Source organism: Ophidiomyces ophidiicola (genome assembly GCF_022830035.1).
Source record: "Ophidiomyces ophidiicola strain CBS 122913 chromosome Unknown scaffold_39, whole genome shotgun sequence".
Taxonomy (NCBI): domain Eukaryota; kingdom Fungi; phylum Ascomycota; class Eurotiomycetes; order Onygenales; family Onygenaceae; genus Ophidiomyces; species Ophidiomyces ophidiicola.
The window spans coordinates 76,622-100,059 of NW_026054679.1; the positions used below are offsets into that span (position 1 = coordinate 76,622).

A 23,438-nucleotide genomic window follows, 5' to 3' on the forward strand; every position below is an offset into this window, starting at 1 on the left:
TTTGTTTGCCCTACAGAATACTTTTAAGCCTAAATTAGTTCATTATTTCTGCGCAGCTTTGATATTATATTTTTGCTCCCATCTATGAATCACCAGGACTCTGCATTGGTAGCATTCTACACTTTTCATCCGAGAGTTGGCTTAGGACGCACATCTAAATTTGGACTTTGCGTTTTCTCTTACTTAACTATCTCACGTCATGCAATATTCCACGTATCCCTGGAGTATTCAGAAGCCAGAGATTCTTTGGTGCTAGAGAATTGCACCTAGCCCTGGATTTGTACTCCGTCAGGGCTTTATTCTCCATTTTCAATGACAACTTGAACGAATCATAAATGCAAGCGAACAGAAAATACTGCATTGGTCTCTAGTCAACAACTGGCCCGTCGTAAGTGCAGACTTTTATTGATTACAGGAGCTAACATGGGCACCGCTGTCGTAGTAGGCCAGTTCGCAACCGCGTTGACGTTTTTCCTCCGGTCATATGAGACTATTTGTCAGGGGTATGCCCACATATGACTTCATCGCCATGTGTGATATGCATAATGGGTTCACGGTCAGATAGAGAACGCCTGGGCCTGGGACGTATCCAGATATCAAATCGGATTCAAACAAACGAAAATCGAAAAGTTGCCGATCAACCCCTGCTAGCTGCCGAATGACTGATAGGTCCGCACAACGTGCATAATCCTGCTGGCTGCCCCTCTCTCTACCCAGTTTCCCGCGACTCAGTGCTTGTTTCATGCTGGAGCACAATGACGTGGAGCTGGTCGCGGCAGACGGACACGAAGCCGACCATCCCGGCCAGGCGCGATGGACCCGCTGACATAAGCGCGCCAATGGCGGCCGCCGCGCTGGAGTTGGCGGGCTGCGACTGGCCAGATCCCTGCCAAGCCCCGCCGGTACGCTTAATTCCCGCCACAGAAGCCTAGTGGGGCAGCTTATCGCTGAGCTTTTGTTCTTTCTTCGTCCACAACTCGCCGCTCTTGCAGTCATCCTGCTCCCCCTCTTTCTCCTCCTTGCCGCTCCGCTCCATCGTTTTTCTCTCTTCATCATTTCCTACAAGACTTGCCTTGTCAATGTCTTCTAGCTACATTCTCTCGACCTTCTGTCCGTCGTTCAAACCTCGACTTCGTCACTCGTTGGTAACTCCTCAGCCCCTCTTTCGCTCAACGAATACCATCATTTGAGATCCAGATTCTCAGAATTCTCTCGGCCCGCTGCAACTTCGAACCATTGTTGGGACAGCACTGCCACTGAAGTCTTCGAGACTTGTGAAATACTTGGCCGACTCTTCTACCGAAGTGGTCTCCCATTTTCAGTAGAGACCCCAACATTCGCCTCCGACAAATCCAAAATCACACTGAGATATACGTGAAACACGTCCGATACTGTGGATACACTGCACTCAGAGCCTTGACCGCACCATGTCTACACCTGTCGATGAAGCTCCTGAGCCCAGCTATCGCACGAACAAAGCTCACTTCGAATACGAACGGTCGTCAACTGACGAAACATATGTGGGAGATAAGACTCAAGATGAAGATCAAAGTCATTTAAAAGTTGACTGCTCTCTCAATCCTCATAATATCCTTCATCCCTCACCATCACGAACGCGTGAAGAGGCCCATCGACTAAACGATGATCTTGCAATGCTGCAAGCGGAACGGGAGGTTTCCAACGCCGAGACAGAAATAGATAACACCGGCCGCGCCACATCAATTCACAGGACCCGGACACGGCGCTCAGAACCAATTGATGAGTTTGATACAACCACGAACCCCCTCCATGAACAAGGCGCTGCTTACAAGCCTCCCAACACCCCTACAAACCGCTTTGCTCGATTTGTGAAAAGAATACACAACTCCAGCTTCCTAGTCCGCTACTTTACGTATATCACACCCTTCGTTCTAATAATTTTAATACCGCTTCTACTCGGCGCCCTCGCATTTCCGAATGCTGATGTTGGAGGCGTTCAGCTTATGTGGTTTTCTGTCTGGCTGGAGATTGTTTGGCTTACATTGTGGGCCGGGCGAATTGTCGCAAAATGCATTCCATTTCTTATCAGCCTCGTCGCCAGCGTAATGACAAACAATTCAAAAAAGTGGCGAGATCTTGCGAAGCAAGTGGAATTACCCGCGGCACTATTTTTCTGGTGGCTTGCCGTGGAGATATCATTTCTTCCAACTATGAAAAACCATCATATAGATGGAGACAAGGCAACAAAATCATGGGAGCTTGTTGTCAATAAGATTATTCTTGCCGTCTTCGTGGGAATGACCCTTAACCTTATCGAGAAGCTCATAATCCAGCTTATTGCGATCAGCTTTCATCTTAGGACATATGCAGATCGCATCGAACTTAACAAGTTCCAAATCGGGAGCCTCACAAAACTTTATGAGTATTCCAAAAACAAAATAACAATGGAAGATCGCGATTTCGAAGAACCGCCAACGGATGGGCCAAGCTCTGGAGCTCGAACACCCATGATTTACGCTGATAGAGCGGGCAGAGCTGCAAAGGAAGCATTTAATAAAGTGGGCGATGTCGCTGGTGTAGTTGCTGGTGATTTTACTGGAAGGAAGGTCACAAAATCCGACCATCCTTATCAGGTGGTTCTCACACTCCTTAGCACAACAGGTGGAAGCCAAGTTCTCGCCAGGCGACTTTATAGAACCTTCGTCCGTGAGGGTTTTGATACAGTCTTTTCTGGCGACCTCAAGTCTGCGTTTGACAATGAGGATGAGGCCGATGCTGCGTTTATCATGTTCGACAAAGATATGAACGGAGATATTTCAATGGAGGAGCTGGAAGCTGTATGTGTTGAGATTGGCAGAGAAAGAAAGTCTATCACAGCTTCACTCAAAGATTTAGATTCCGTTGTTTCGAAACTGGACGACGTTTTTCTTTTCATTGTTGTAGTGATCACAATACTCGTGTTTTTGACCCTAATTTCGACTTCTGCTGCAGGTGTCTTGGCCTCTGCTGGGTCTACTCTACTCGCTCTTTCTTGGCTATTTTCTGCTACCGCCCAGGAATTTTTGCAGAGTATCATTTTCGTTTTCGTGAAGCATCCTTTCGATGTTGGTGACCGTGTTTCTATTTACGGCAATACGGGGGCCAATCTTACAGGCGACGACTATTTTGTCAAGGAGATTGCGCTCCTCTATACAGAGTTTAAGAAGATGGAGGGGCATGTTGTCCAGGCTCCAAACAGCTACCTTAACACTTTATTTATTCTCAATCAACGACGCAGCGGTGGCCTTGCCGAAGCTGTCCCGATTATTATTAAATTCGGTACAAGCTTAGAACAGATTGATGCTCTCAGACAACGCCTCCTTGAATTTGTCCTCTCCGAGAAACGAGAATACCAGGGCAAGATTTTGACCGAGCTGAGAAAAGTGACAGAAAACTACTCCATCACTCTCAATGTTGTCTTCTTTTATAAATCAAATTGGCAAAATGAACTCCTTCGCTTGCAGCGACGGAACAAATTCATTTGCAACCTCATGATATCCTTGCAGGAAGTTGGCATCGAAGGCCCGCGGATGAACCTACTTGGATATAAACAGGACCTCCCATATCACGTCTCATACCAGGGTGCTCCTCCGCAGTACACCTCCCAGGCACATGATACACCAAGGCCGCCTTCTGACCCTCAACAGGCAGCTGAAGCTCGTGATACCCTTGGAGAGCTCGGCGCCGCATCTTCTAGTGGTGTCCATCACCACCAGTCCATTCTTCGTCGTCCTGGTGGCACATCTTCTAGGCCTCGCGGTAATTCCTTGTCTAGGCACGTTGACTTCTCTTTGGGCATGTCAGAACTTAGCTCAGGCGACCTCATATCTGATGTGTATACTGATCGCGAGCGGCATCGTGTAGACAATATCATTCGCTCTGTCAACAGAGAGAATGCCGAACGTCGCAATCAAGAGAAGCAGGAAAATACATCTCTTGACCGTAGCACATCCCACCATGGAAGAGTCTCTCTCGATTCTCAAGCAACATCAGCATTATCCACTCGTGGCAGTCTTTCGTCTCCTCATAGGAACCGTTTCTTCGGCAGATTTGGTAGCCGCACTGGTTCTCATCGTAACCATCCCAGAGGCTTCCAGGGTGATGAAGATATGCTCGAGCAAGGGCGATTTACTGGGACAATACAAGGTGCAATTGACCCTCGCAGCGGGACTATCTCCAGCAGAGCCGTACATGACGACTATTTGGACCGACACCCAACAGCAAGCGACATGAGCTTAGTGCAGAGCAGAAGCCCAGATCGTAAAAACGAAGGGTATGAAATGGGCAAATTTCGAAGCAGATAGCTAGACAACTCTTGTTTTCTTTGTTTGTATTTTGCAACTACCCATGTTCCTGGATTGAATCCAGTATTGCCACATTTAAGTGCCGTCTTCCTTCCTAATATACTTAGCATTAATCTCATAATATATAGATAGAATGCGGACTGTTTGTATATAGACCTGTTGTTGAAATTCAAAGTCTTTTTGCTCGAACCTAAGTAATGATTAGGGCCTAGAAGATATTTTGACACAGCATAGTGGGCTATTTGCCGGGTTTGGCCACAAAGCATTGCTCCTCTGCATTGCTTCAGTCTGTATCATTGATAAAATTTGACCAAGGCAACCTATAGAAAATATGACAAGTATGGAATGTGACTCGTGTGGGAGACTTGATGATAGGTCTCGAGATTGGGGAAGGCATATTCCCGTCATGTAAAGTGAAAATTCATTTTATCGCAGATCCTGATACTTCAATTTAGCAATGGACATTCTCCCATACTCCGTACGGAGTAGTCTCAGCTTGACCTAAATACTTTTTTCTTTTGCCCAATGACGTAGTCTCTGGCTGCAGCTACTAAGCAGGCCACTCAAGACTTCACTTCCGCGAAGGTCATGTACGCTCAGGCATTCGGGCCGACTTTCTGTCGCACAATTCCAGCAATGCTGTAGAAACATTGAGCCCGAAATCTTAACGGGTCCTGAAAGATCGTGTACTAATTCTGATCAATACCTGCATGCATGGAGTCCGAGTGATGGGCATGCCGCCTGATATAACTACCTGTGTCTTTAAATTAGCCTGCAAGCTGACCCGCTCTTTCAAGCATTTTTTTAGGGTCCGCTTCGATGTTCCCAGTCTCAGCTGAGATGGAACCTATGGCATCACAAGTGCCGATCGCCCATCTGACAACCCAGCAAATCTTAACCATGAACGGCATTGCCATCAGCTGCTTCCGGGCAGATAGGCCTTCTACCTTTAGCAGGATGCGTCGCGGATCATGGAGCTAAAAGGCAAGTTCCGCGACAATCAACGGCAAACACCTCACTCTTCCTCTAGACGTCGCGGGCTGCCTCATGCACTCAAGCAGAAGGATGTGGTCATCTTGCAGCGGAGCCGTTCGCAAATCGGCCATATAGGAAGTATGGACTTTGGTGGCTCGTCGTATAGGAGGGTGTCGGCGATGTGACGTATGTGCGTCGGAGAGTGCACTGGTGCAATGCTGTGTCACCATGACAAATATAGATCAGATCCCTGCGATTATTTGTTGACGATCAGAGACCGTAGCTCGGGCTACGCGCACGGATTGTTTCCTTCGTGGCGGTCATCTTCTGAGTCCTGGTCGTGCGATGCACTCTGTTTGTGTGATTGGGGAATCTATCTTCAGGCTGTCCGAGACGAGACACTGCTCGTTGCCCAGTGACCCTTTAAGGGGCATATGGATTCCATTGATATGGCATAACTAATAGTTTGACAATGATGGAGAATGGAGCTAGTCTTGCAGTGCATTGTCCATATCATGCTTTTTGGCCTGCCTTCGAAATGGCTGGCGGAGGGATACATTATGTTTGGCTTCAGAAAGCCCAATTCGGGTGCGCTAGTCTGCTTCCGGAACAGTATACTCACGTGAATGCGGCTCGGGGGCGACCATGATCCGGATCCGGTAAGGCCGGGGCCACAGACGCCAAGCCGCGCCTTCCGGTTGGCGGCGCGCGGAGCCCCGGGCGAGATATGCAGCTTAGCTAAGCTACCTACGCCTGGCGAAAATTCTGCCGAGGCGACTGTGACAAATAATGCCATTCTTAAATATTTTGTGCATTTGCTACAGTCGCGATGCAAGTACGGAGTACCGAGTGTAGATGCATGTGCTCCATAGCTAGTAGCGATGCACGCTGGGTCTTCGCCGCGCTGCTTGGGCACGCAGCTGCTGTCCTCCGTCAGACGTCGCAGCCCCGTCTGTCATTCACGGGCCTGAAGACACGAAGCCCCAGCCGCTCGCTGGCGTCTGGAGTACCGATGTACAGTACGGCGGAGTACGGAGCACGGAGCCAGCTCTGCATCCTACGGCTCTAGGTGACGGCTCATACGGGCCCAATACGGCGTCCTGACAACCGGGCGGCGGGCGCAAGGCGTAAGCGCGTAATAATACGGTGCGCGCCAGGCCGGGCCGGGCAGAAATGCGTATTGCCGGCGGTCGGCCACGCGAGACTTGTACCGGAAGCGGCGTATCCGACCGCCCAAGAACGGCAATCCAACGTCTCTCCGCCCCCTGGCACAAACCTGGCTCGGGACTGCGCGTGTTCCGGCGCTTTGTTGGCAGAGATTGATTTTCCGCCTGCGTTGCCTGGCCATGGATCACCCTCGCGTCAGCGCTTCCTCCGGCTCCAGAGCTCGTCTCCGCGCCGCCTGTTGTTTGCCCGCTGCCGGACTTGACGGAGTCAGTTCCTTGCTGCTGGTATACCTATACCCGGGTCCTGGCTGCCAGCTACATATATAACTACTTCACCCAGAACCCTGCCTGCTCGCTTCTCTTTTTCGCTTCGTTTTTTTTTCTTTTCGCTTGTATAAATTCTTTCCACAACTCCACAGTCAACGCTGTACATGCGGTACTCTCTGCACGTACCCGCGACGACGGCTTTGTAACCATGACCAATCCACCGGCGGAAGCTGGCCCAGATTTGCAACACGCTCCGTCCTCCCACGCCAGAACCTACGCTGACGAGGCAAAAAAGAGCGCGACCAGCTCAGTCACGGCTGGGATGATCTCGAGCGACGACGACGATGGCATCACCAGGGAGCAGGAGCATGAAATCGAGACCTTGGCCCGTCAAGTCTCGCACTTCTCGAGACGCAGCAGTGTATACAACCATGAGAACATAGTCAATCCGTTCCTTGACCCAGATGCAGATCCCGAGTTGAACCCAAGCGGACCTGACTTCAGAGCCAAGAAATGGTTGAAGACTATCTTGCAGATTCAGTCGCGGGATTCAGACCGATATCCAAAGCGGACGGCTGGTGTGTCTTTTCGAAATATGAACGTTTACGGCTACGGCACAGCCGCAGACTACCAGGCAGATGTTGGGAATACTCCTTTGAAGGCCGTCAACGCAATCAAGGATCTCATGGGCATGGGTAAAAAGGTCCGCATCGATATTCTACGCGATTTCGAGGGCTTAGTCAAGAGTGGTGAAATGCTCGTGGTGTTAGGACGACCCGGCAGGTAAGGCCTCTCCCACTTTCCAATCTAGCGTTGAAAACAATAACTAAGACCCCTTGATAGTGGGTGTTCTACATTCCTTAAGACTCTGGCAGGCGAGACACACGGTCTACATCTAGATGAAGGGAATGATATACAATACCAAGGCATCTCGTGGACACAGATGCACAAAAATTTCCGCGGCGAGGTTGTGTATCAGGCAGAAACAGAGACTCATTTTCCCCAGATGACAGCTGGTGAGACCTTGTACTTTGCAGCCCGGGCCCGTGCACCTTCCAACCGGTTTCAAGGAGTCACCCGCCATCAGTACGCCGAACATATGCGCGACGTTGTCATGTCAATGTTGAGTCTATCTCATACCGTGAACACCAAGGTTGGCAACGAGTATATACGGGGAGTTTCTGGTGGTGAGAGGAAACGTATCAGTATTGCAGAGACAACATTGAGTGGTAGCCCTTTACAGTGTTGGGACAATAGTACGCGTGGTCTAGATAGTTCCACAGCCCTTGAGTTCGTCAAGTCGTTGCGCCTCTCAACACAATATTCCGGTACAACCACTATTGTTGCCATTTACCAGGCTGGTCAAGCAATCTACGACGTGAGTCAAATATTTCCAACATTCTTTCTTATTATTATTGTTTTTGACTGACTAGATTAGATTTTTGACAAGGCAATTCTTCTCTACGAAGGCCGTCAGATCTATTTCGGCAATGCTGGCCATGCCAAACAATATTTCATTGACATGGGCTTTGAATGCCCGGACCGCCAGACCACTGCGGACTTCCTCACATCCATCACCAACCCTGCTGAGCGTCGAATTCGTCCTGGATTCGAGAATAAAGCTCCTCAGACGCCCGATGAATTTGTTGAGAGATGGAGGTATAGCGCAGAACGCAAAGCTCTGATTACGGACATCGAAGAATACAACAATGAATACCCTCTTGGTGGTGCCCAGCTTGAGAAATTCCAGACCTCTCGACGGGCAGAGAAGTCTAAAGCCTCTCGGAAATCTTCGCCTTATACGTTGTCCTTCCTTCAGCAGATTCAGCTCTGCATGTGGAGAGGGTTTGTACGTTTACGAGGAGACATGTCTATGACTGTGACTAGCGTTATCGGAAACATCGCTTTATCGCTCATTATCTCAAGCGTGTTCTACAACCTACAGGATAATAGTAGTTCGTTTTTCAGCCGTGGCTCGTTACTTTTCTTCGCCATTCTTATGAACGGATTTGCCAGCTCTTTGGAGATCTTGACACTCTGGCAACAAAGACCCGTTGTTGAGAAACACGACAAATATGCGCTCTATCACCCGTCCGCCGAAGCCATCAGTTCGATGATAGTGGACCTACCTGCAAAGGCAATCGTTGGAGTGGTCTTCAATCTCATCCTATACTTTATGACGAATCTTCGTCGAACTCCAGGCCATTTCTTTGTCTTCTTCTTGTTCTCCATCTGCACCACTCTTACCATGTCCAACATCTTCAGAACCATTGGTGCTGTGTCAAGGACCTTGGCCCAAGCCTTGGTTCCATCCTCGATCTTCATGTTGTCCTTGGTTATCTATACCGGCTTCACGATTCCTGTTCGAGATATGCGTCCATGGTTCAAGTGGATTAGCTATATCAACCCGATCCAGTATGCTTTTGAATCCTTGATGATTAACGAATTCCATGATCGCAGATTCCCTTGTGCTACTTACGTACCAATGGGACCTGCGTATCCAAATGTCGCTGGTGATTCGGTCATCTGTGGTGCAACTGGTGCGCGACCCGGTGAGAATTTTGTGGATGGTGATGCATTTTTAAACATCACCTACAAGTACTTTGCATCCCATCTTTGGAGAAACCTTGGAATCATCTTTGCGTTTTTCTTCTTCTTCCTCTTCACCTATATCGCCGCGACCGAAATTGTCAGCGCCAGGCCTTCCAAGGGAGAAATCCTTGTTTTCCCCAGAGGCAAGGTTCCTTCATATTTGAAAAGCAAGAAGAGCAGCGAAGACCCTGAAGTCGCACATGTCACAAACGAGAAACAAAAGTTGGAAAGCAACGGCCATGACCAGGTTGGTGCCATCGTGAAACAAACATCTACCTTCCACTGGCAGGATGTCTGCTATGATATTAAAATCAAGGGCAAGACACGAAGAATTTTAGATCATGTTGATGGCTGGGTCCAGCCTGGAACGCTGACTGCCCTTATGGGCGTTTCCGGTGCTGGCAAGACTACTCTGCTGGACGTCCTCGCTGATCGCGTCACCATGGGTGTTGTTACGGGTGAGATGCTCGTCGACGGACGTCTGCGCGATGATTCCTTCCAGCGAAAGACCGGCTACGTCCAGCAGCAGGATCTTCACTTGGAAATCAGCACCGTTCGTGAAGCTCTGGTGTTTTCCGCACTTCTTCGACAGCCTGCCACAACTCCTCGCGCCGAGAAAATTGCCTACGTCGAAGAAGTTATCAAGATGCTGGGAATGGAAGAGTATGCTGACGCTGTAGTCGGTGTTCTCGGCGAAGGATTAAACGTGGAGCAACGGAAACGCTTGACAATTGGCGTGGAGATTGCTGCCAAACCTGACCTGCTTTTGTTCTTTGACGAGCCAACCTCTGGCCTTGACAGCCAGACCGCCTGGTCTATTTGTAAGCTGATGCGCAAACTAGCTGACCATGGTCAGGCTATTCTGTGTACTATTCATCAGCCGTCCGCAATGCTCATGCAAGAATTTGACCGCCTGCTCTTCTTGGCCTCTGGAGGCAAGACTGTGTACTTTGGTGATCTTGGCCATAATATGACGACTCTAATTGAGTACTTTGAAAATAAAGGGGCACCCAAATGTCCATCCAATGCCAACCCAGCAGAATGGATGTTAGAGGTCATTGGAGCTGCACCAGGCTCAAAAACAGATAAGAATTGGCCTGAAATTTGGAACAACAGTGGTGAACGCTCCGCCATTCTTCAGCAGCTACAAGATATGAAAAGAGAACTGTCTCAACAGCCCCAGGCTCCTCGTTCTGCCGGATATGGTGAATTTGCAATGCCCTTTTGGCAACAATATCTGGTTGTTCAGCATCGTATGTTCCAGCAATACTGGCGCAGCCCCGAGTATATTTACTCGAAATTCTGCCTGTGCATTGTCCCGGTATGTTATCCTTCTGGTCTTTTTTTTATTGACGTGCAATCTCTGACTAGTACGACGTATATAGACACTCTTTATTGGATTCACCTTCTATAAGGAGCCGATCAGCTTGCAAGGGTTGCAGAACCAGATGTTTGCCATCTTCATGTTCTTGATTCTTTTCCCAAATCTTGTGCAGCAAATGATGCCATACTTTGTCACCCAACGATCTCTTTATGAAGTGCGAGAACGACCCTCAAAGGCATATTCCTGGAAAGCATTTATGCTTTCTAGTATCTTGGTCGAACTGCCATGGAATACAATAATGGCTGTTCCAGCGTTCTTTTGCTGGTACTATCCAATTGGGTTTTTCCGTAATGCTATTCCTACAGATGCGGTGAACGAGCGCAGTGCCACCATGTTTTTGCTGGTGTGGATTTTCCTGATGTTCAGTTCAACATTCAGCTCAATGGTCATTGCTGGTGTGGAACAGGCAGAGACGGGTGGAAATATGGCCCAGCTGCTCTTTTCCTTGACTTTGGTCTTCTGTGGGTGAGTTGAACCTGTTATTCGAAATATCGCATTTTCATAACTGACAATGATCTCTCCAGTGTCCTTGCCACCCCCCAGGCAATGCCAGGGTTTTGGATCTTCATGTACCGGCTCTCTCCATTTACCTATTACGTTTCTGCCGTGCTTTCAACAGGTGTGGCAAACGCGGATGTTACTTGCTCTGCACGAGAACTCCTCAAGCTTGCTGCACCCGCGGGTCGAACATGCGGAGACTACCTCAAAGCCTACATGTCGTATGCTGGTGGCCGGCTTCTCAACCCAGAGTCTACTACACAGTGCGATTTCTGCCCAGTGGCGGATACCAACACATTCCTGGCGCAAGTGAATATCTCATACAAAGACCGGTGGAGAAATATCGGGATATTATTCGTTTATATTTTTGTCAACGTCATTGGAGCTATTGTATTCTACTGGCTACTGAGAGTGCCAAAGAAATGGTCGAAGAAGGCGAAGAAGGAGTAGAGAGGCCAAGTCTTTCTGGAGCGTTAGGAAAACGGTGCATTGGGTGGCGGAATTGCTTGACGTCTTGAAAAAAAATTTCTTTTCTTTTGCTTCTTTTTTTTCTCACCAACGATGCCCTCTCCCCCTTTTTTTTTCAATTTAGCACATGGTTCTATTAGCATGCATTACATAGACACCGCTTGATTTTTTTTTTTTTTTTTTTTTTGATGTGTACGCTTATTTTATCCCTGTACTACTATTGCAAATTGTCTGATCTTCCCTTGTTTCCCTGCGTCCGTCTGACTTCACCGATCAATGAATAGTCCTGTGCTCATAATATTAATAGTATTTCTTCTGCAGAACTCTCCACGTGGTGCGTCTCTTTTGCAGCTAGTTAAGTTGGTCCAACAGGAAATCCAAGGATGCGATGCCACATGGATCTCGATACGGCCTGGGCTAGCAGATGTTAGTTCTTTTGCTTTTGCTTTTCGCACGGCTCTCTCTTTCTTTGCCTCCATTTGGCCTTCCCCTCCCTTCAAGCCCAAGCCCAAGCCCAGGGCTCCGTTCTTTGTTTTTCTTTTACTTTTTTTTTTTTTTTTTTTTTTGTCACAGAGTGCTGCTCTCTCCCCAGCCCCCCAAAACGACCCCAACACCGCTCCTGTGGATCCGCTCCCCCAATAATTCACGGAGTCGCCGATCACCACGCCTTTTTGGAACAGTTGTTTGAAGGGGGGGGGAACTTAGTTATGTATGACGGACGCAGCGGCGTTTCTTTTTTGGAATTGCTTTCACCGCCGGCCCAAGAAAGACATGGTAGAGAACCGGCCAGTTTGCGAATCCGGGCGAAAAAAGGACAAAGCACTGCACAAACCGATCATTTCCCCAGTCATGCTGTCAAATGACAAATAGTTGAGGCGTGTGTTTTTGCCTGATGTCATGTACTCCGTCGACTGCAGTTGCTCCGTAATACCTGTCAGCATTATTTGGAAACAGGAGACGCAACGCCATTCTGAACGAGCCCACGAGAATGGAAGCGCCCAAAAATTGCCTTATGAGCCTTGTCCTCTTTTTTTTTTTTTTTTTTCGTCCTGGCTCATCCCACGCCTCAGGCTTCAAGCGTAAAACAAGCGGCGGCGCACCCACGACAACCTTATTGTGATTAAACTCCAAGCAACGTTTGCCGGCATACTGTACCAACTAATCAGTGTGCAGAGCACTGCTGCTCCTGCTGCTGTTCGAAACAAGGGGAGGTCCCCGAAAAAAAAAGATAAAAAAAAAAAAAAGGAATTCCAGCCACTATTACCTGCGTGGCACCCACCCTTCTCCCCATTCGGGGTGACGTTTTTTTTTTTTTTTTTTTAGACGAGCGGGCGTCTTCCAAAATCGGCTTGTTCTGTTCCCAACAAAGCCCCGGGGAAATTTGGCTTGGGGGGCGGGTCTGGGTGCTTCCCAAGATACTTGAACTCGACCAGGAGGCTAACCAGAAGAGAAAAAAAACCATGGGGTATAACTATCCTTTTTTTTTTTTTGCCTAGGGCTGGAAAGTTAGTCTCGGCCACAATGCATGAGAGGGCTTGTCTGGGTATGTGTGTTGGAAAGCTGCGGCTGGTCGGTGCATACGGAGGAGTTAGTTACATATATTAAGGCGCAAGTTGTCGTCGCAAGTTGATAACTGCTAACTAGTTAGATGGAATATATTTACCGCGTTCAAGATATATTCGCAGGAGATTCGCATATTCTGACGATCCCTCACAAGGCCCCTATTCTTAGAGAGCGGCAATCCAAAATCATAATAATAACAATAAATGCGTTGAAAGACTCTCCGTACTCGTCGCGCACGCGCGCGCCACAAAAGCATCCCAAGGGGCGCGTTATCGGTGCCCAAATCTCCCAGTAGATCCCAGATCCCGGTGATGTCCGGGGTATAGCTCACTAACTAGCTATCAAGGGGTAACTCTTTTTTTTTTTTTTTTTTCAATCTTGTCGCCTCTCTCGCTCTTTCATTTAATATTATTATTGTTGCATGTCAGTTCTTTTTGTTTTTTTTCCCTGGTTCACTATCCCTAGAACTCAGAAATTGTTTTTTTGTTCAAGTCGTTTGGCTCAACGCCTGAGGTCTAGATTTGCGGTGCCTTTTCGGCTCTGCCCTATCACGGAGAATAATAGTGCTGGGCCGCTATGAAACCCGAAAGCCAATGGATGTTCCGCCCCCGGTCAATCCCTCCCCGACCGGGAAAGCAAAAAGGGACATCTCAGAAAAAAAATAAATCATCGTCATAGGTAAATAATAATAATAATCATAATAATAGCTTCGCGGTGTTCCAAGCTGGGATTTGAGTTCAGCAGGGAGCGTCAGATTAAAATGAGCGAAATTCAATTGCTCCGACATGACGATAACAAGAATAATAATAAAAATAATATCACAATTCTGGCGCGGGAGCGGTGGTAGACGTGTCCTTTGTTCGGATGGCTTCTATTTCTGTCTTCGACGGCGAGATTTTAAACACCCCCGTTCGTTCGTTCGTTCGTTCGTTCGTTCGTTCTCATTGGGAAAAAGGTATCAAGGAGCATAGTTAATTACCTAGCCAGCTAAACCGGGCAGCCAAGCATAAACACCAACCCCTTTCATTTCGTAGAGAGACAATAATAATCAAATCACACACACATATGGGTCGCGGTGCGTACGACACGACTGGTGTCCTCAAACCTGTCGCGCCAGAAAACAGGGACGGGCGATGCCGAACCCAAGCCCACGCCCAAGCATCTAAGTCCTCTAGTTAGCTTTCTGGGCACGAACCGAAAATAGCCTGCATGGCCGGCAGGTTTGCTCCGGGGCGGGAAGGTCTTTTGCTGGCGTTTGAGCCTCCTCAGCTGCGATCGATCGAGAGAAAAAGACCAAGCCGGCGTACTCCGTTCTCCACGCAATAATCATCATAATGCAAAGAATTACACTTTCGAAGCGCGCCCCAACGGTGGGCAATCACTTGCTACTAGCAGCCAGTCCGGCTTTTTTGTTTTTTTTTTCCTGTCTTTCCTCGAACTGTTCCGCGCCAATCAGCCTCTCAGATCGCTGCAGGCGAGAGTAAATTTCAACCGCATCAGCTGGGGGGGGGAGACAGAGATTAGAAATCATTGTCCGGCAACAAGTCTTGAATAACTAATGGCTATCGGCGCCAGACGGCCGCGGATTGCCAACACGGCCATTGGGGGCCGCCCGCGCGCCAGGTTCGTTCGGGGCCACGCGAACGGGGTGCGGCTCCAACATGACAAATCGCGGCGAAACAGGGAACAGAGAGAGAGAGGGACGAAACGAAGCGATCACAAGCAATCACATTGGCAGGGCTGCTCATCCTTGCGCGGGCGGATAGAGGCTCCGTCGGTATTGCACGGAGGAGGGTGTCAGGCACCTGGAGATCGGAACGGGGAAAAAAAAGCCAGCGACACGCAAGACGAGTCCAAAAAAAAGGCGCCCAAAACTCTCTATCTCTCTCTCTCTCTCTCTCACTGCCGGGGGGGGTTGGACGTCAGCATCACTTTGACGAAGTTTCACGGCATGCTCCCTTTTTTTTTTTTTGGCTGCGCTCGAAGCCGGGGAACAGCCAGCAAGGGATAGTTAGAGCGTGTGTATACTGAGAGTACAGAGTACTTCGTAGTATATACACTCACGCAACAAAGGACACATCTCACCACGGTCGCCTTGTTTTTGGCTTTTTCCCTTGCCCCCCAGGGCAGCAAGACCCGAGGCCTTGATTTGTTCAGATCAAAACGATCACCACGCAGTCCCACGGTGCACAGTGCCCCATTGGCCGCGCGGAAGCATGGGAGATAGTTTACGTCGTTTCGCACGGTCAGGCCGTACTATGTACTACTGGCATTGGAGCCGCGCGCTGGTTGGCTCGTTGGTGCAGGCATGTCTGTCTGTCTGTCTGTCTGTCTGTCTCCGTTCGGTCTGTGTGCCCCGGCGCAGTTTGTATGCCACGCCAGTCCTGCGCGGCGGTGCCCCATCGCCCTCCTCACGCGCATGGCTGTGTGTTTGCTTGGCGTGGCACTGCTGGGAGGCCGGAGAAATAATAATAATGGCTGTGTACCCCGTATAGTGACTTCGGAGAGCAAGCCCGGGTGCTGCTCTGCCATGTGGGAATGAGACCCCGGGTGTGATGGGACCCTCCCCCCGGGGGGGCCTGCATTGAATGTAGGGGGGGTGTTTTGGCTTTTGGCGTTTCCTGGCTGTGATGGTTATTGGCTGCGGGCTCAGAGAATTTGCCTTTTGCTAAGCCAGTGGGATAGATAGCTAACTGGTCGAGTTTCGCTCTGCAGAGGATACTTTCCTAGACTTCGGATATTTCCAAGGAATCTTGGAATTTTGGCGCATTTCGCATTGTTTCCGATCTGGGATGATAAGCATGAATGCTCCTAATAATAATAACATCAATATCAATCGCATTATCAACGGCCCATTCCTAGCTTGGTTGCCTTTTGGCTTGGATAGTGAGCTAGTCGCCCGACGGACCGCCTTTACGGCTTGAGGGCGTCTTGACTCCCGCCGTCGCCCACTCGCCGTGCACCGCCCAGACCGGGGCCGGCGGGCCAAGATCAACGGACTGCGTATAAGCCCTCTGGGCGTGGTCCTTGCTGGAGGGTGAGGCGGGGCGGTGTTGATTCGATGGCTGTCTGTTTGTATCTCTCTATTTAGTTATGAGATTGAATAAAGATGCCTGCCGGGGGGTCTGCAGCATTCCGCCCCCCCCATGCACGGTCGAGGCCAGCGCAGGCAGACTCGCATCACTGATTGAACTAACTAACGAGTTAACTCGGAGCCTGCGTGGCCCCATGACGCCCGCTTCGATCGTACCTTTGTGTGTGTGTGTGTCTGGTTAGTAGTGGCGAGTTGGTGAACAGCACTGCAGGACCGTCATCGTCCGTCCTCGAGCCATCCGCCGTGTAGGGATGTTAATTTCGGGAGCTGCACACGCAACACCCGCCCGGCAAAAAAGCCTAAACGCTCGTTACAGTAGAGAGAAAGGCGACTGACGATCAGCAATCGGGAGGTCGGGCCCTGCAAGTCAAGCTCGCGGGGGGGGAGGCAAATCAAAAAAGACGACCAACTATAACTCTGCTCCTCCTCCTCCTCCATCGCATCCTCGCGTCGCACAGCCAGTAAAATACGGGGCACACCTCTCGCCGGGACAGGCACCCAGTGCCCCCCGGCCGAGCCATCGCCGGCCAGTCCGGGATGAAGCTTTTCGGAGGCATCTGGGCGACGGACGGCGGTGATGCAGAACGCAGCTTGCTTTGCGTTGCTTGCTTTTGGCTGTTTCTAGGTCAAACACACGGCGTGCGAGTACAGGCATGCGTTGCGCCAGGCCCTCCAGCGCGAGACAAAACGCCCTTTTGAGAGATCCAGGTCACTCGACGGCAGCGGCCGCCTAGTTCTCCGGCGCAGCGGTACCTTGCGGTACGGGGCAGCAGCCCGCGCCGGCAGCGTGGGAGATCGGCTGGGAGAGACGAGCGAGTGCTCAGTCAGCTGGCGGGCGTTGGTGGGCGCAGGGCCTGCCAGTAGCAACGGGGGGAGCAGCAGCGCAGCGCAGGGCAGCGTAGGGGGGAAGCCACGGACGCTACCACCACTGGCTGCAGCATAGCATCACCGCCATCACGCTCACGGTGGACGGCCTGCCCGCAGCCAGCCAGCTAACGAACCAGCCAGCGATGCCGCCAGCGTTGCGCGGATCACCGCCCACCCACGACGCACGAGTCGCTAGCGAGCATTTAGCGACGCCCCCGGCCTCTCGACTCGTCCGCTCGTATTTGCGCGCTGCCGGTGCTGCTAAATAAAGGCCCGCCCGCGAAAGCTTCGTTCCAAAAACGCTCATTTCGCTTCCCTGCCCGCCCGCGTCGGGCTGCTTCTCTCTCTCCAGACTTCTCTCTGCTCGTGACGGCGCTGGCGCGTTTTTTTGCTTCTTTCGCCCTTTGCCTGCTGCGGTCATTCGGTGCGCGCCGGCCAACGGCGGTGCGTCGCTATAGCCTGCGTTGCAATGCTCTCTCTCTCTCTCTCTCGCTCTCTCTTGGCCCAGCGATGGATGCGATGCGGCTCTGCACGCCCCCCCTTTTCCCCCTCGCCAGCCATCGCCCTATTCTCGCGAGCCGCCGATGAGCGAGTGCGCCGTGCGATGCTGCTGCGCTCTCTCTCTCTCTCTCTCTCTCTCTCTCTCTCTCTCTCTCTCTCCGGGCGAAGCATGCCATGACCCATGGCCGCCCGCCTCTTTTGCTTCCCGTTTGGGCGTCGCGCGGGTTGCTTTTTTTTATTTCGCAGGCTCTGGCCGCCAGCGCCAGCGCCATCCCGCCCGCAGGACGACCTGCCCGCGCCCCATTCACAACCCTGGCCGATCGCTGGCATAGCTGGCCCGTATTGGCGGGAGCCTGTGTCCTCCGGCTAGCCTTCGCTCCGCCGTTGACTGATACATATATACTGCAGCGCCGCTGCAGCTGATCGTCCCTCCCCTCCGTTCCTGTTCTGCAGACCACACACCTCGTCCGCTCGCCGTGAAGACTCTTGTTCACTGCCTCTTGTCTCTGGCCTTCGTATATATATATCTCTATATATATGCGCCCCTTGTGCTTTGCGGACCCTCGTACCCACCTCCCATATATATATATCTCTCTCTCTACCTCGCGGCCGCTGACTGGGCTGTCCGCCAGCCAGTCTTGACTTCACTGTATTTTGCCGCTCCCAGTGACAGCCCCGTCTGTCGTCACGCAGCAATGAATGACCTTGCGTTCACAGCTTTTAGCGACCTGCCTCAGATCCCCGTCTCTGGCCAACTGACCTCGGACGAATTCGACTTCGCCTTCTCCCCCGATCTCTTGTCCGGCGACGACATCTTGGTGGCCTCCCCGCGCTTCTTCCGCGACCCCGCCACGCCCGAGCCCGGACACGCCGCTGACCTGACGAGGCCCGCCCGCATGGAACGCCATCTGTCGAGCCTCGAGAAATCCGTCGCCGGCAGCCACTCATACCCGGTGATGGGGGAAGATATGCACGGCACCCTCTACCTGCCCATCCAGAACGCCACGCCATTGCAGCCACCACCGCCGTCGTTGCATGCCACACGATACGCCTCGCCGTCCGGCTCGCAAGGCGGCGATATGTCCGCCACGGGCTCGCTGATGAGCGACCAGCCCTGGATGGTATTCTCCAACCAGTTCCCCAGCACCACGCCATCGCCCATGGTCGACAACTTCCAGTTCTCCCACATCTTCAGCCCGGCCTCCTTCTCGCCGACGGCCGCGGGCTCATACTGCGCCAGCGAATGCTCCGTGAACCCAAACGACCTGCAGCACGTCCAGCAGATACACACGCCTCCTCCAGAGAAAGACTTTGGCGCCGTTTGTTTTGGCCACCCGGCCCACTTTGACCCTCAGCCGTCTGAGCAGTGGCCAGCGTTTGCAGATCCCAACTCGCTGCTGGCATATGATAACGTCCCGTTTGACCCCGACCCGGCCATCGACCCGCTCCTCGCCGAGCACCAGCACGACCAATACAAGCCGGAAGAAGTCGAAGTCGAACCGCCCAGGAAGCGAGTCAAACATGAGCGATATACCCCTGAGGAGGAGGACTTCGACTCCGTGCTGCAGGTGGAGACACCGCCGGGCTCTCCCAAAAAGAAGAGCGGCAGCAAGTTGATGATGAACACGAACAAGACCCGGCCGGCATTCAGCAAGCCGGCCAAGAAACAGTCGACCACCAAGGCCACCACCACCACCTCCTCCTCCTCTTCCTCCTCACCGTCGTCTTCGGCATCTCGCAAGAAGACCACGCAGCGGCAGTTCCCGTGCGTGTTCGCGCCGTACGGCTGCAACCTGGTATTCGTGTCGAAGAACGAGTGGAAGCGGCATGTCATGAGCCAGCACCTGCAGCTGGGCTTCTTCCGCTGCGACGTCGGCAAGTGCAATATCAACAACGCCGCCGACCCCTCGCCGTCGTCATCGGCATCGTCGTCGTTGCCCTCGCCGGGCCACCTCGCCGGCAATAGCAGCACGACGCCCTTCAACCCCACGCTGCGCACGCCCAACGACTTCAACCGCAAGGACCTCTTCACACAGCACCAGCGACGCATGCACACACCGTGGCGCGTACCCAGCTCTCCACCGCACAGCAGCAACGCGCCCAGCAAGGACGCGCGGGCGGCGTTCGAGGCGTCGCTGGAGGCGGTGCGCACGCGGTGCTGGATCGAGCAGCGACAGCCGCCGCAGTTCAGCCGGTGCACGTACTGCAGCGCGGAGTTCCGCGGGGCCGGGTGCTGGGAGGCGCGCATGGAGCACGTCGGCAAGCACTGCGAGAACGGCGACGAGGAGGAAGTCGGCGTGCTGGATGTCGGTCTGCGCGACTGGGCGGTGCGTGAGGGTGTTGTGCGGGAGGTGCGTCGGGGAAAGTGGCTGTTGGTGCCGGGGCAGAGGGGTGGGCGGAGAGGGGCTGCTGCTGCTGGGGGAGGGGGGGGAGGGGGGATGGGTGGTGTGGTGTATTTCGGGTGATGAGGATGAGATGTTGTTATACGATACCCGGGCTTGGGAATGGGATGGGATGGCTGGATGGCTTATTGTGCGACGGATATGTGTTTTGACTATTATTGCTCGCTGTGTATAATGACCGGACTTAATGGTACCTTCTCTTTTTTTTTTTCTTGTTGATATCTAGTACCAGCCGCCGTCGAGCTTCATCTTGTTACTTTCCCTACCTCATTTGAAGCTCCGGATGCAGGCAGTCACATGCAGTGCTATACTACCCGCGGGAAGAGCATATATCACCTGCCCCGTAAGACGTGGCTAGCTCAAGCGTACTTGCACCTTCAGAGCGATACAACAAGACTCAACAACCATCGTAGTTGCTGGTCGGCATGTAGGGTTAAATGAGTAAACTACACATCACAACAGCAACCGGCTGTCCAGCTGACGATGGCGCCGCCTGCATATCGACTCAGCCACATCCATGGATGCAAGTCATGTATGTATGTCAGTAGTATATGCCTGTCGTCCGCATGCATATGTACGCAAGGTGATGGGACGTCGTTCGAGAACCCCTGCACGTCGCCCTCGCCACTCTACTATTAATAAAAAGAAAACCAACAACCAAGCACGAAAGTGTTTGATTCAACATAATGCTTGAATAATAGCACAGAAATCAAAAATGTTTTCGGTTTTCTTCATGATAAAAAAAATTAAAAAAAGTCATCTCCGCTTCAGAATACTTTGGCCGGGACCTCCGAGCTTTAAGGGTACATAACAGCATGCTAAAAAAGAAAAAGAAAAATGAAGGTAAATACTAAAAGGGGAAACCATAATAGAATTTAGGTAAGAAAAAAAAAAAGAGGGTGGCGGGAAGTCAAATAAGACATAAGTCAAAAGGGCAAATGCACGACAGTACATCACAATGCCGGACCGGATAACTTCAAAAGACACGACGCGTTGAGAACAGGGCAAGCATCTCAGCACTCGACGAGACTTTCTGGTATATCATGATATTTTTTCTCCGTCCGCAGAGTGACAGACCCCGGGCATCGCATCGTCAACTGACTCTGAAGGACGAGGAAGCGTGGCACAGGCCAAGCCTAGCAGCAGCAATCCAGACAATCCAGGCAATCCAGGCAGCATTCACAGCTCTCGCCGCACAGCCAGCAACAGCAGAGCGTGGCGACACTAACGACAACCGTATTAGCGCTGGGGGATCAAACTACATTGTGTTTTTCTGAAAGGGAACAGTTATTTACCAAGCGTAGAGGCAGCCCCGGTCCTTCTTCTTCTCTTCCTTGACGACGACGGTCTGTGGCGGTGCGCTCTGCGGGTATTGCATCTATCATGGGTTGTTAGTCATTGGTAATGGGGTTCAAGGGAAATGAATGCTATGCTTGAATGAACGTACCGGTGGTGGAGGGCCCTGTGGCGGGTAGCCCTGGGGAGGGTAGCCCTGTGGTGGCGGGTATCTTTTGACGGACGAGTTAGCTCAGGCTGTGGCACAGCAGAGGATACGGACGGTGTGGCGCGCGAACATACCCCTGGGGAGGAGGCTGCTGGTAGTAACCCTGGCTGGCCATTGTGATGATGTTGTGCTGTTGATCGATGCTTGAACAGCTGTGGAGCGCAGAGTGCTTGAGCAACGACGCCGAGAGAGCTAGCTGGAGAGAGAAAGAAAGGGAGTTAGAAGGTAACTATGGGGGGAGAGCAGAGCGAGGACAGAGGCAGAGGCTGACACAAAGGACACGCACTCACCGAGAAGCGAAGCGAAGCAACGAGAGTGGTGGGGGGAGGAGAGAGAGGGAGTGAGAGAAGAGAGAGAGAGAGAGAGCGAGAAGGCAGAACGAGAGCGAGCAAAGGGCGGCCGGCGCGGGCGGGCTTTATTGGGCTTTCTTTTCGTGGCCGCGTTCCCTTTTCAGATGCCAACCTTACCGCGGCCGTATTGTCCCGTACCGTCGCCCGGGGGGGGAGGGGGCCGTTGACCACCAGTAGTAGTAGTGTTAGAACTGCCTGCTCGTGAACCACCACCACCACCACCATGATAATAGCAGGCTGTGTGCATCGCCGGGGAAGTACCTCGTTAAGCGTGCATCGCCCTGGCCAGCGAGCCCCGATCGCCGCTCGCCATGGCCGGCTGTGCGGGCGCAGTGCCAGCGCGCAAAGAGATTAATTACAGAACGGGAGTGCGTACGGGCGGTGTCTCAGCCTGGGCAGCAGGCGGGTCCTCTTCACTCGCCCTGCGCCATCCTCAGCCACCGGCACCACCGCGGTGCGCCCGCTGTCCGCGTCAACAACGACGACGACACGACATCAACGACGTCTGCGTCGATGTCCAGTAGTCCTGGTCGGACAGCAGCAGCAGCAGCATCTACACTCCCTACTAATACTACTACTAGAACTCTTCCTCGCCGCCCAGCACCCGCACCACAGGCCCAACACCACTGCTCTGCGGTGCGGCTGATCAGCGCAAAGAAAAAGAACACGAGTCCGGCGGGCGCTGATTGGCTGGCGGCCGGCCCCACCGGCAGCTTGCGACGCCGCCCCACCGGCCTCGAAATGATTGGCCGCGCCACACCGCAACCCACAGCAGCTCGGGCCAATGGCAGCGGCCGCCGCCAGGGGAGGGGTGTGGCTGGGCAGCCGCAAGCGAGGCAGCGCGACGGTTGTGAGTAGTGTGGGAGTGGGAGTGCGTTGCGGCGCTGTTTTGGCTGCGTGGGATCACCCATCATCCATCGCAGATAAAGAAATAAAAACCAACCCTCCAACGCTAACCAGCCCCCAGCACGAAAAAAAAACGAACTAACCCCTACTCCGTTAACTCCCAGGGATCGCAGTTCAATCCTTCGTCAATTGATAGTGTAGAAACAAAACAACGCCGCGATGGATGCCCCCCCCGTTTCCGCCAAGGCCCCCCAAGTGGCCGCCGTGCTTGGTTGTCCTTGGCTTCGTCCACGCCGCTTGGCTCTCTGCACCTCCCCCCGGGACCAGCCTTATCGTAGGGCCGACCTGCCCGAGAAGACACAACTGCACGACATGATCGTTGGTATTTGCGGAGAATCAGGAGGAAATTTCCTGGTACTGTTTGTAGGTGTCTGTATAGAGTACGGAGCACTCCGTGCGGGAGATGTAATAATTATTACCTGCGTAATATGGCCTACGGGGTACTCCCGTACGTAGATAGGAGAGATCACCAGGGTCTCTGACAAATTGCAGCCCCAGGCCGCGCGCGAAACACACTCCCCTCACGCAAGCTGTCAAAACAGAAACCAGGAGGCCGCCATGTTTTTTTTTTTTTCTTGC

The 23,438-nt window shown here is 52.2% G+C and overlaps 3 protein-coding genes across 3 annotated transcripts; all 3 read left to right on the top strand.

Moving 5' to 3' along the window:
• Positions 1–1,427: 1,427 nt before the first annotated feature.
• On the top strand, positions 1,428–4,322 carry LOZ57_006311 (uncharacterized protein; the record flags this gene model as incomplete). The annotated part of the gene is made up of 1 exon (XM_049255331.1): positions 1,428–4,322. One exon carries the CDS (start codon positions 1,428–1,430, stop codon positions 4,320–4,322), a length of 2,895 nt encoding a protein of 964 aa, XP_049105704.1.
• Positions 4,323–6,938: 2,616 nt separating this feature from the next.
• On the top strand, positions 6,939–11,654 carry CDR1 (Multidrug resistance protein; the record flags this gene model as incomplete). Its single annotated transcript, XM_049255332.1, has 5 exons — positions 6,939–7,513; positions 7,574–8,108; positions 8,169–10,643; positions 10,708–11,171; positions 11,231–11,654. The coding sequence occupies 5 exons, from the start codon at positions 6,939–6,941 to the stop codon at positions 11,652–11,654; spliced, it is 4,473 nt and encodes a 1,490-aa protein (XP_049105705.1).
• A 6,738-nt stretch (positions 11,655–18,392) lies between these two features.
• LOZ57_006313 (uncharacterized protein) lies at positions 18,393–20,457 on the top strand (the record flags this gene model as incomplete). Its single annotated transcript, XM_049255333.1, has 2 exons — positions 18,393–20,048; positions 20,332–20,457. The coding sequence occupies 2 exons, from the start codon at positions 18,393–18,395 to the stop codon at positions 20,455–20,457; spliced, it is 1,782 nt and encodes a 593-aa protein (XP_049105706.1).
• Between the last annotated feature and the right edge of the window lie 2,981 nt (positions 20,458–23,438).